The sequence below is a fragment of the Chinchilla lanigera genome, unplaced genomic scaffold (genome assembly GCF_000276665.1).
Source record: "Chinchilla lanigera isolate Chin_1 unplaced genomic scaffold, ChiLan1.0 scaffold00006, whole genome shotgun sequence".
NCBI lineage: Eukaryota > Metazoa > Chordata > Mammalia > Rodentia > Chinchillidae > Chinchilla > Chinchilla lanigera.
The window spans coordinates 1,171,149-1,184,876 of NW_004955407.1; the positions used below are offsets into that span (position 1 = coordinate 1,171,149).

The 13,728-nt window shown below is 34.4% G+C and overlaps 1 protein-coding gene across 4 annotated transcripts in view; it reads right to left on the minus strand.

The window, feature by feature from the left end:
- Epha6 (EPH receptor A6) overlaps positions 1-13,728 on the minus strand; it is an 822,128-nt gene that overhangs the window by 772,734 nt on the left and 35,666 nt on the right. For all 4 annotated transcript variants that reach the window (XM_013503527.1, XM_005375499.2, XM_005375500.2 and 1 more), the window contains exon 2: positions 13,229-13,348. In XM_013503527.1, the coding sequence (XP_013358981.1) occupies positions 13,229-13,276 (48 nt within the window). In that variant the 5' untranslated portion in view covers positions 13,277-13,348. The remainder of the gene's footprint in view (positions 1-13,228; positions 13,349-13,728) is intronic.

Below are 13,728 nucleotides of genomic sequence, written 5' to 3' on the forward strand. Positions count from 1 at the left end.
GGGGAAACCAAACAAACATACAAACTCCCACTCCTCAGACCATGGGACACGCTTGAAGCAGTTTTTACATGGCATAATGTCACACTTTCTTCTTGTAGTCTCGTAAGTTCAGTTTTAAAGGAGCTCTCATGCTCAGATGTCATTAGGATACCTGTTTTTGACATAGGCTAAACAAAAAGTTAACGGAAGTAGTTTTTCCAGCCTCCTTATTTTCTTAAGCACTGAAAACTACACTGTGACCTGGTTGTTTTCATGGTATGAGTTAGAAATTAACAGATGACGGAAATGTAGTATTTCCATTTTGCTTTTCAGTTAGCAGATTGTTTAAGTCTCTGTTTACAGATTATCTGCATTAGTTTTACTGAAAGTAAGCTAAGCATGCTTGTACACACATGAAAAAACTTCTAGACATGAGTGGCCCTGTTTTGTTCTTTATTTGCTTTGAATTTTCAATATTACCTTGAGAAATCTGTGTCTCATATGGAATTTCTTTCGCCGTTCAGTATTCAACATTTGATTTTTCTCTTTATGTTATTTAAATATTGTACAACTCCATAGATGTCTCTCCCTTTTGGATCTCACATTTTGATTCATGAATGTCATTGCCCTACTGTTACCTGAAGTCCGTGTAATTGCTCCTTTTTAATACTTACTTATAATTGAAGTTTCCAGGTCACTCTGCACATTATTCCTGCTTTGCCCAATGCATTTCAGTTAATTCCATAAGTCATTTACTATATCCAATTTTTTTTATTACCATGGTCTATATTTTCTATGCCTTTTAACATTTTTGACTCCCATATGGTAGTGTATGTATTTTGACAATTTCTCCCACTAAGCTTTATTTTCATGCCTTCCAGATAGAAAAAAACAAAACAAAACAATTCTTCTGACAAATCAATGCACTCAAGTGTTTTTATACAAAGTATCTTCTAGTTTGCCAGGAAAATCTCTATGAAATTTTAAGTTAATATGTGCTGTTCACATGAATATCTTATTTTCATTCCAAAGTCATAACACTCCATCGATCAGAAGGAATATAAAAGTCAACAGGGATCCTCAGTTTTCCTTACAGAATCTGGAAACTCTGAGACTCGTATCTCGGCTTCGGTTAGCACTTGTTCAGTGAGTCCCCACATGCTAAGTATCAGCGCACTTCAGCTTCTACTGCACTGCTGGGGAATAACTGGAGCACCAAGCTGCCCGCAACAGCCATTTACCAACAACATTCTGGAAGAGACAAGCACGTGATGGGGGGCTTTCTTCTGATCACCAATCTGCACCCGGCTTCTCTGTGTCTGGTTTGTTACTTCTTTAGAATGCTGGGGAGGCACTTGTGAAGAGATTAGGCCACAGTGAATAATGCCCTCAAATTGTTTTTCATGTTCTTTCTACACTACAAAACATTTTTCAGTTTGGCAACCTTTCAACATTGACCTGTTGAAACATTTGCCCAGGAAAGAGGAGGGCATGTGTACTTCATACTTACTGAATACTGATTCGGAAAACTATTTTAGAAGGTTGTGTTTAAGACATTTTTGTCCCTTAGAGCTACCAGCAAATGATTCCTCTGCTGATTTCTTCAAAATACGTTTATATCACACAAACCAGTTTGTACTCACTCCTTCTTGTGAGTAATGCTTTTCAGGTGACAACTGTTTTTGTAATTAAAAGGCATTCAGCTGAAAAGTCATTAGCATAATACACGACAAGGTGGGAAATATTGCACTTACTGACATGGATAATAAAGTGAGTTTTTGTTTATAATATATTTTAATCATGGAATTCCATCTGTGGGGCCAAAATGAATATATTTTCAATAGTACCCCTTAGACACTAATTTTTAAAGTTCTGCTACTTCTATAAATGCATCAGCACAGCATGTTTTCTAAAAATGATATGACTTTTCAAAATGTGAAAATTTTAATAAAAATGAAAAGATATACTAGTGAAATAGACCAAATAGCCTAATTGCAGAGAAGATATGGATCCTCAGACTTTAATCCATGATGTGCTACTCACTAAAGATAACACTAAAGGATGAAAACGGCTGCTAGCCCAGATCCCAGAGGAAGGAAGTCATATAAAACAAGGAAAATGCCTAAAAGAAGGACAAGACCCATGACTCACTGGAAAAGTACCAACTCCTAGATCCCCACAGTAAAGCCAGAAAAACTAGTTCCACTCTTTTAAGTGACCAGTCTGACCACCAGCTGTATGCTCATGAGCCTCTTGTTCTAAAGCCTTTCTCATATTTTCTCTTATTTCCTAACTGCAGGTAAATCTGTCCATGCCTCTGGTTGACACATCATGAAATTCGTTTTCTATGATGATAGTCAACAAACCTAGTCTGATGTTGGGGGCAAGTTGAGGACTCCATCTCCTTTGTGGGGGTCCTCCTCTGACTTCATTCAAGTGACATTTCAATTTCATGATTTCTATTTGAGTTGAATAAAAAAATACTTGGCTGATTAGTCATACTAAGAATCCTGGTACAACTGAAAATAAACCTAACTTCTGTAATTCCAGACCAAATTTTTCATATACCAAAAACTTCCTTGGAAAATATGCATTACTGAATACCAAATGTATTCCTTGCATAGGCATTTATACTAAAATGAATTATCAAGTCCATTTATAAGCAAAATTTATATTAAAATATATAGAATTCTGAATAAATGTAAGAGGCATAAAATACAAAGCAAAACATTCAGTACTCTAAAGATACATATGATTCACTTTTGGAGGTTACCTTGTAAGCTCATATCAAATTAATCTTTATCATTTTTCATGCAGTATTTCTACTATTAAAATACTTTCTTCAAAATATATGCAAGTAATGATGTATTGCTAATAGTGAAAAATTACAGACATATTTAATATTTATAGAAGGTAAATGGATACAGTATTGTATTTATGTTACTGTATTATAAATGCTAATATCTAATCAATCACTCAAATTATCCAATAATTTATTCAATAAATTAATTATTTAATAACATGTGTCAAATGGGGCTCTTGATGTAAGGGGAAAATGTAAGACAAATTTTCTGTTTTCATGAAATTGTACTTGGAGACAATGCTTTTAAAAAGAAAATGAATAAAAGAAAATACTAGTGGTAACAGTGTGATAGGGAACAAGGCCGAGTGAATGAGGAGATGTTCTTTCACGTGAGCTAACGGAGATCTCTTTGGTCAGGTACTGCCATTTCACACTTGACGTGGGTGTAAACCAACAAGAAATCTGGAAGAACGTGAAAGGAGGAGGAAATAGTAAGATCGAGGACCACAGTTTATCCAAGAAGTGGCCCAGGCCCAGTGTACTAGAACTCATTTTGCAAGGGTGGGAGTGGAAAAAAAATGAATTCAAAAAAACAGTGAGAGAGGAAAGATCACTGGGACTGTGACAGCCTATCGAGAAGACTCTGCCTTTTAGGATTTCAATCCACTGTCAAGTTTAGGCATGAGAAATGACAAGCGCTGCTCACATTCACGTGGATCATTCAGACGGCTATCTGGGTAACAGGCTGAAGGAGGTGAGTGAAAAAGGGATTCCGGATAAGACGCTACTCAAACAGTGCAGGTGAAAGGAGGCAGATCTTGGATTAGGGTAGCTACAGTATGGGTAGAGATTCTAGATAAACTTTACAGCTGACTAGACAGGATTTATTAATCCTGTAACAAATAAGAGAAGAAGAAAAAATGTCAAGTATGAGACATTAGCACATGCTGATATAGAAGGTCACCTTTAGTATAGCGTCAGGTGTGATTAAAAAAATCTACAGAAAAATGTATACACTTGGTTAATTTTTATTTTCTTAAAAGTCCTGGAAAGACACATACCAACACTAAACACAGGAAAATTTGTAGAACAGTCCCATTTTTTTTTTTTTTTTTTTGCAAAATTGCGTGGAGACACACACCAAGTTTCTCCTTTTAAGAAAAGGTAAGAGCTAGAAGATTTGACCTTTTATTTCAGAGTTTTTGGTATTAGTAGATTATGCTAGCATGTATTATCTGTGCAATTTTTAAAGAAAATTTAAGGCCTCTCTCACTGGCAGAAAGAAGAGATGATAAAATGTATGATGAGTTTTTAAATTAGAAGTATATGTAATTCTGATAAATAACTTGTAATTTTCAATACTATCAGTACTAAATGGACTTACAAATACAACTTTTCAATACATAGATTTAATCATTAGAGAAATCTCACCATCTGTATTTTTCAGTAGCACAGACACTGAATTGAATTTCCAACTGCCATTTATGTTTTAAAAAATATATTTGATTAGTATACAAAAGTGTACAGTAAATATGCTAGTTTCATGGCATGGTTAAGAAACAGGCTGTGGAAAAATAACGAAGTCCTGAATTATAATATTTTCCTTAACAGTAGGGTAATAAAAAGTAAGAAGAAATATTCTTGGGCAGGCACTGTGCTGAGTGGCGCTCCGGCCATCTATAGAGTATCTGATCACAGCTAATTCACCCTGTTGTCTGGATGGTATAGTGGCGTACATATAGTGACAACAGTCTCTTCCTGGTACAGGCTAGAACCAGAGCACAAACACCATGCCTCAGTGATGAGAAAGAATTAAATTTTCTAAGAACCTCTGCTGTCAGGATGAGTTCTACCCATTTTCCCTGTCCTTTGCTCTGTGTACACTATAGTTTCCGAGACTGCTGAGAAACAGTAGGTCAACTCTTTTATCTTTCTTCCTTCCCACAGACCATGCTGCTTTGCATCACTACCACAGGTCACATTCTATTATATATCATAAATATCTTGACACCAAGGATTGTCTCTTAAATACTTCAAACAAGCATTAAGAAATTAGCTTAGTAGCAAGTCCTGTGCAAATACTATCAATTTACCAATTAACTTTATTATCATTAGAATAAAATATACAGTATATTTTGATTTCTTTGTGTAACATACAGGAGATCCTGTAAATGAAAATAGGGGAATAAATCAGGTGATAGATTAAAAATAGTTCTAGATAGAAGAACAGAAGTTCTGGGACTAGGGTCTTAGTTAAAAATGCAACACTGACCATGTTGGAGAAACTGCCTCCTGTCCGATAATATCTTAATTATTTTTTCTTTAAAATGAGATTATAAATGATAAAGAAATAAATAATAAATAATTGAGATTTTTCACTAATTTCACTGCCAACACTGAATACTAATTCTTAACTAAGTATAAGGAGGGATCAAAAAACTATCACTAAAATATTCTTGAAAAAAAGAGAAACAGTGAAAGAATTAAAACTAAAACTGAGTTTAAGTACAAGATAATTGTATTTAGCCATGACCACCTCTCTTAAATCACTACTTGCACCAAAAATAATTTCAATGTTTACTAGTGAAGATGCAGCTGGAGGTATTAGACATCAGTAGAAAATGAACATACCACTATGGAGCATGGGAATTACAATGTTCCTACAGCAATACAGATTTATTTCCGTGAGAATGCAAGCAATTGAACGTGGACATCTACACTAAAAAGTAAACTTAAAATTGACTTTACAGAATCAGGGCTTTAAGAGTTAATGAGTAATTAGTTACAAGGTGTGAAGGAATCTTAGAAAGATTACTTCCAATAATACTGATGATTTGTTTCCCTTCAGCTTCCATTACTGTTTTAATGTTAAAACTCCAATTCCCAAAGTCATTTTTCCACGAACTAATTTATTACAACCAAAAGAAAAACAGTCCTTTACTTCACAAAGTTACAACTTTATGAAGGAAAGAGCTACCCACAATCTATGTTCCTCAGGACAGCAGGGCACAAAGGTCACACAGCAGTGTACGCAGGATACCATGGGAGCCCAGAAACATGAGTGATGTTTTCTACCCTTGAGGTCACGGGGTTTACAGACAAGGGCACAGAGTTAGTGTCATAACTGAGGTATGAGTAGATCTGGGAAGGCGAGAACCAGTAATGAGAGAAGCTCTGGTGGGTACAGAGAAGCATTAGAAATTGTGCCTGCAGGACAGGGAGATGCCGTCTTGACTGGAACATGAGACAAATGGGGAGGAAATGATACAAAGCTGGAAGACAGATCAGGTCTCCAGAACCAGCCAAAATGTGTGAATCAGAGTCGCTTGTGGTGCTGACAAGTCCCTGAAGATTTTAAAACTACGGACACATTATTATTAGAAAACACTACATGAAAAGGAAACATTTTAAGGAAAATGAAAGACACAGAGGCTTTACTGCTAAGAGTATTGAATTTGAAGATACAATAGGTTAATGTTAACATTCGAATTTTCAGATACCCTCTTTGATCTGCTTTTTGAGAGTGCTGCCATTTTCAATGTAAAAGTCTTCAACTTTCCTTGCTAGATTAATTCTCAAGGATTTATTTTTTCTTGGTGCTATTGTGAAAGGTGTGGTTTCACTAAACTGTCTCCGTGAATTTGTTATTTGTGTTCGTGAATGATACTGATTTTTGAGTGCTGATTTTGTGTCTTACTACACTACTGAATTTGGTTATTAAACCTAGGAGTCTTTGGTGGAGGCTTTGGGGTCTTGTATGTGGAGGATATTGAAGAAGATATCAGAAAATGAAAAGGTATCTCTTGTTCTCGGAGGGAAATAACCAATATAGGTAAACTGTCATACAGATTTAACACAATCTCAATCAAAATACCAATGGCATACTTCACAGAACTAGAGAAAGCAATCTAAAATTCATTTAGAACCAGAAGTGACCTAAAATAGCAAAAGCAATTCTGGGCAACAAAGGCAAAATAGGGGGCATCATAATCTCCAACCTGAAGTTCTACTACAAAGCTACTGTGATAAACAGCATGATACTGGCAATAAACAAATAAATACATACATACATACATACATACACAAAACAAACAGGCCTAAGGATCAAAGGAAGAGAACAGAAGATGCGGAAACAACTCGAAACACACTCAGCCACATTTATCTTTGACAAAGAGGACAAACACCTTCACAGGAAGAGAGATCGCCTCTTCAATAAATGGTGCTGGGAAAACTGGCTTTCCACAAGCTGAAGATTAACTGTAAGCCCATCTTTCTCACCCTGCACTAAACTAAAATCAAAATGGATGAAAGATCTAAATATTAAGATAGAAACACATGGCTAGAAGATAAAATAGGTAAAATACTTGAAGACAGAAGTGCAAAGACTTTATGACCAAAATCCCAATTCCACAGGAAATTTTAGAGAGAATCAACAACTGGGATCACATTCTATCAACAAGCTTTTGCACAGAAAAAGAAACAAGTAAACAGAGTAAACAGAGTAAACAGACAACCTCAGAATGGGGAAAAATTTTACAGCTGTTCCTCAGACAAAGGACTAATATTTAAAATACATAAAGAATAAAAAAATGAGACCCCCCAAATTTAAAGACCCAATACAAAAATGGGCATCTGACATGAATAGAAACTTCTTAGATGAAGAAGGACAGAGAGTAAGTAAATACATGGAACATGTTCACCATCATTGCTATCCCAGGAAATGTGAATTAAAACAAAACTGAGATTCCATCTCACTCCAGAAGGAGTGGCTACCATCAAGAAACCAATCAATAACAAATGGTTGCAAGGATGTGGGAAAAGGCTCCCTTTTCCACTGTTGGTGGGAGAGTGACTTGGTACAACTAATGTGGAAGTCAGTTAGAAGAGTCCTCAAAAACTACAACTAATGGTTCCATTTGACCCAGCTATTCCCCTTCTTGGTATCTTCCTGAAAGAGGAAACAGCATCACACTACAATGATATATGGACACTCATGTTTATAGAAACAAAACTGGTAATATACCTAACTCTTGGAAACAGCCTAGATGCTTATCAACACATGAAAGAATAAAGAAAATGAGGTTTTTATATACAGTGGAGTATTATACTGCCATAAAGAAGGATAAGTTAGAGACATTTTTTAGGTAAATGGATACATCATGAGAACATAAGTAAAATAAATCAGACACACATATTTAAATATTGTATTGTTTCTCTTTTGTGAGAAAAAAACAAACATATCAATACTGATGATAGATATTGGGAAGAAAATGTTCAAATGGGAAAGGGAACAAGGGAGGAGGAGGGGGAGGAAAAGGAGTAAGGATAATATATAAAAAACGGAAGGAAAACAATAGAGACAAAGTTTTGTAAAGGGAGAAGGGAAGGAGGATTGGAGGGGAGGGAGGGGAATGGAAAAAAAGGTGTATCATATATAGGTACAAATTCTGCATGATGCACGTGATCAGTATGTATGTCAAAAGTGTATCAAAAATTAATTTTAAAGAGAATACAAAAACTTTGAATTTTCAGAAATCAATTAAGATTATGTTGCAGTTCCTCAGACAAAGTTCTATGGTGCACCAAGTATTCTGGAAAACATGGAAAGTTCTATGAGCATGGTAGCTACAAATGAGATGTCCCAGGGGGCTGCATATAAATGTCCAGGGAAGGCGAGGAAAGTGGTAAAAACACTGACTTAAATAGCAGCTGAAGGAAGAAAATAAACACAATTTAAAACTCTATTTGTTTTTAGTCAAATAAAATAATTTCTCCACATGCATCTTTTCCCCCATTTTAATATTTCCCAGTTATTGAAATTGTTACCTCATTTCAACAAGGTTTCAGTGGCTTACAATTCCTATTAAATATAGAGGTTTAATTTCATGTGCCAGATAACCTTATATTTCACTGTTAATGTAAATCTCATAAAATATCTCATTTAATTATCAAGGAAATCTCATGACGTCATTAATTATTGACCTAACTTTAAAAAATAAAGAAATTAATAGACATGTAAAATTACACAGCTTGTAAATGAGAAATGATGCTTTCAATCTGATTTATTTTACTTATGTCCTAATGGTGTACCCATTTACCTAAAAAGTCTCTAATTTATCCTTCTTTATGGCAGCATAATACTCCATTGTATATAAAAACCTCATTTTCTTTATTCTTTCATGTGTTGATAAGCATCTAGGCTGTTTCCAAGAGTTAGGTATATTATCAGTTGTGCTTCTATATGTTTTTAACACCCCATCTTCTCAATGACTGCATTACACTGCCTTTGCACAGAATATTTTCTACATCCATTAATTCCTCTTGTCATGTTATTTTCATTTTATTAATTTCAGTTAAATTCTATAGGAGAATAACTTTCAAAAAAAGTAAAGGGCCACTCCCAATTCTTCTCTACCAATCAGTAGCTGGGATAGAGCCTTCTTTATCTTGGACTTGGTTTACCTTTATAAATTAGCCACAGTGTTCTTGGATTTGATTTAACAAGTAAATGCAACAGAAACAAAAGCCCATATTTAACTTCAATTTTATGTAGTAGTATGAAAAAGAATGTAAGACACTTAAAAAACACTACCATGGTACCAGGTGACAGCATGGCAGCGACTGTAAGCAATGGCTCCTAACTGTCTCGGCCACTCAGAAGTTAAAGATCCACAGTTAAAAGAGGCAGCAGAGGGTGGGGAGGACAATCACATTTTGTAGGAATCCACCTGTTCTGGGGCCCTTACCCTTCTGAACCTTGCTCTTATTCTCTGCTACATGAATACTGGTCAGCTACCACAAAGCACTCTACGTCAGAAATGAAATAGATGTGTTTGCTCCAGTAAAGTAGTAACCTGGCTGGATTTGCACTGATTTTGCATGTGTTCTACAACCTATCAATTTCTTGAATTCAGGGTACAGGAAGACTTTGAACGTGGAAGAAGGATCACTCAGCTGATATCAAGACCCTTCCCTCCACAAACGTATTTTACAGTATTAAATGACTCTTCATTTATTTTTTCTTAAAATCATATAATGTTTTAAATATTTGCTATTTTTCATTAATGTATTGATTTTTAAATTATCACATATTTCTTTTCCTAACTTTCAGGGAAACATAGCAACATCATTAAGGTTAGTATGGCACTTTCCTAAAGTTTAAAAAGTGCATTAACCCCTCAATTTTGAAATATATTTTAAAATAGCAAAAATCCCATCACGGCCTGACAATCATAACAGAACAAAAGCTACAAGCACACAGAGAGCTGCGTTTCCATGCGACAGTCAACATGCAATGGCTAGCTTCTCACGGATGTACAGAGCACACAGAAGCAAAAGAGCACATGAAAAGTTACACAGCAGTCCACTTTGGACTGACTACTGACTACCTTAAAATACGTAAAGATGAGTTTTATCAAAGTATAAACAAAGCTTCCATGTTTGGCACTCACCCTTATTAAAAGTGGCTGGGAAAATATTCAAAACATGTACAGATGTCCATTTTTTAAAAACAACAGGTATATCAGAAAATCAAGTATTATTCAGGGTCTAAATACTATTCAGTGTCTAAATGAGGTGTCATGCCGTGTTAAGACATCAAGAAGACTGAAATGCTTATTATGAAGTGAAAGGGGCCAATCTAAAGATGACACAAACGGTGTGACTCCAGTGGTATGACATTTGAAAATGCAAAACTAGGAGAACCCAGAAAGAGCAGTAGTGCCACGGGTTCAGCAGGAGGGAGGGATGAGCAGTCGGAGCACAGAGAATTCTGTGCAAAGCAACTGAACTAACTCTGTGTGGAAGTATAATGGTAAATAGCATAATAAATTTATACAAACCCACAGGATGTAGTGAACCCCAATGTAAACCACGGATACTGTGCATAATGACGTGTCAATGTAGGCTCATAATTTGTAAAAATATATACATATATACACCATTCTATATACCATTTTATATATATCTAACTGTGCATTACACATACCATATATATATATATACCATTCCTGTGGTACATTTTGAAAGAGCCAATGCATCAAAGTGTAGGCTGTGAGCTTTCATTTACAAATTTAATACCATTGTGTATGTGCACAGATACGCACACCCCCAGATATATACATACGTGCATACCCAAATGCACATGGATATGCAGACATATACGTACATATGCACAAAGTTAATCTCTATTATGAGGCAAAAAAGAGTGGGCTGCACTATTTTATCTCTTGGGTACCAGATGGCCTGTGATGGACTGCAGTCCTGTCTTATAACCTGTCTGGGCTTTTGCTTTATCCACTGAAGCAGGTGTCTGGAGCACTACTGTTTATCTTTATGTATCACTACCCCTGAAGCTGATCTATCTATGACCATTTATTTTGTACTGAAAAGAAGATATTTAACACACTCATTAAAGTTACCTATTGATTAACAGGATAAGGAGGCTAGCTTTCCTGTCAACTGGTTAGAAAATCATGCTCATTGGCCCACTTTCCCTCTAACAGTTGCTGCTCTGTTCCCTTTTTTAATTTTAAAAAAGGAAAAAAATAACAATAATGAAGACAAAAACAAAAACAATAGATTGATAACAATAATAGAAAAATAACAACAATGAAGACAACACAAAAACAATAAAAATGATACAGGATTTCAAAGCAAGATGGTAGAAATTAACAGTGGTTATATTACATATTGTTATCTTCAAAGAAGTTGCTCAGATTACCAAATGTAAGGATGTAAGAATAATCAAACAATTAAAGACAATAACAAAAAATTAGAAATGATACAGAGAGCTCTTTCTTGATGTCTTGTTTCTTTTCAATTTCATTAATCCGTATCATAGCTACAGAATCTAGAGCAGCCAAATTTGTTAGTGATGCTTCATCATAAAAGTTAAAGAAATTTACATTATTAATTATGTGTCAGTAATTTAATGAATGGACAGTTCAGTCTGATTGTTTATGCAATACAACATAATGTTATCAATATTTTAAAATATAGTTCGGATGACCATTCTAGGTCTGTTCACATCAGGAATATAATTTTCCATTTTTGCTTTCTAGATTCCAGGTAGAAGACTAAAAAGTATCTTAATGAGTTAATGAATATAAATTGTTACAAAAATGACAACCTACTTTGAAAAAAAGTCAATCAAGCACATATAGGCAAATATTTGCTTCTGATGCTTCTAATTTTCTACAATGAGCTCGGTTAACAGCCATAAGAAGGAAATAATCATTGAAAATCAACTTATCAGGGCTCATGAAAGACTGAAATATAAATGGAATATGGAAATACCATTGCTTCTCTCAAAGTATTTACATTTCAATGCTATAGAAGCAAAACAAAATAGACACACCTAAAATAGTACTTGTAATGTAATGGAAATGTGATAAAGGCTATACAACAAGTATAGATTACTATCAAGACTTTGTTTTTAAAATCATCCTAAAGTTTAGATATGACACATTTTCATTAAATATGCATAGATAACTGATATTTTAACATTAGCTTTTACATACATGCAAAGTTAACTCCCAATTTCTGTGCACCTATTATTACAGGTTTTAAAATATCAAGAGTACTTCCTATTACTTTCCTTGGTTCTTTTATTTAAAACTTAACTGTATTAATTAGTTTTTAAATCCCTACAGTCAAAATTAAATTTAGTTTTACATTTGTCATGTTAATAAATCTTAGTCATTTCTAGGCAATTGAATCTTTATAAATCTTCACTGTCCAAAATACATTATTTATGCTTATAGTTATTTTATGTAATTATTCATAAAATTGCTAACACTTCTCTATGTTACATTTCAACATTCTGAATGGAGATCTGATATATTTTCAAAACCAAGCAAAATCTGAAATGTAGGTTAGTGAGGCTCGTCTTAGGACAAAAAAAGTGCCCTTTCAAAGTCATGCTGATGATTAACTACAGAGTCTTTGAGTTAGGAACTAAACGACAAATAAATACTTACTACTTTTAAAATTTCACTGAAAATCAAAAGCAGTAAGTTGTTTTGTGCTAGAGGTATGGGCCAAACACAGTTATACAAATTTCCTACTGTCATCACATTCTATACACAGAAAAGCCTGAGAAATTTGATAAAAATGTGACAGTTTATAACAACTTTATAATCTACCATTTTAATGGCTCCATAACAGCTTGATACTTTCTGCATAAAACAGACATATGATGCTTCTTAATCAGATAATTTTGCATGCTTTAAACCAGTATGTTTCATTTCTGAAAATCTAAACTCTATCATTGATATTTATAAAAAAACAATTAAGAAAATTAATGTTAAATTCAAACTGCAATGTGGACTTTATAACTTACTCAACTTTGGGGCCTATAAAAACAAACTGTTACAGAAAAAGAATCTTGCTACTTAAAAAATACGCTACACATGAATATGCTGTTTTCCTAGAAACTTTTCCAACCTGGCTCCTACGGAGCTGCAGCATGTACATCCAGAGCAGAAGTAACATCGGGGTCTGGTGAGGCCGTCTCTTCAGTGCCTTCTCGAATTTTCCCCCCTTTTAGCAGTGTTGAAAATAGGTCTGGAAAAGCATAGGAAATCTATATCAAATTTTCCTTAGGAGGTTTTTGTCCACGCTGTTTTTGCAACTTTTCATGGTGAAGGTGCTATATGGTATGACATCAAATATTCATTTTCAATAATGAGATTCCATGTCAATTTAATAATATTCTCATGAAAAATGTAATTACAATGTATAAATCCAAATTAGGACATATTTGAAAATATGCATGTGTATAACTGCATTCTTAGAACTACACATACATATATACAATTTCTAAGGAAACCTGAATTATTTAGGATGGTAGTCTTTATACAAAATGAAGTATAATACTTCAGAACAATCTGAGACTTTTGATACACTATATTTACAAGTTGAATTTTTTAAAAATTTAAATATTT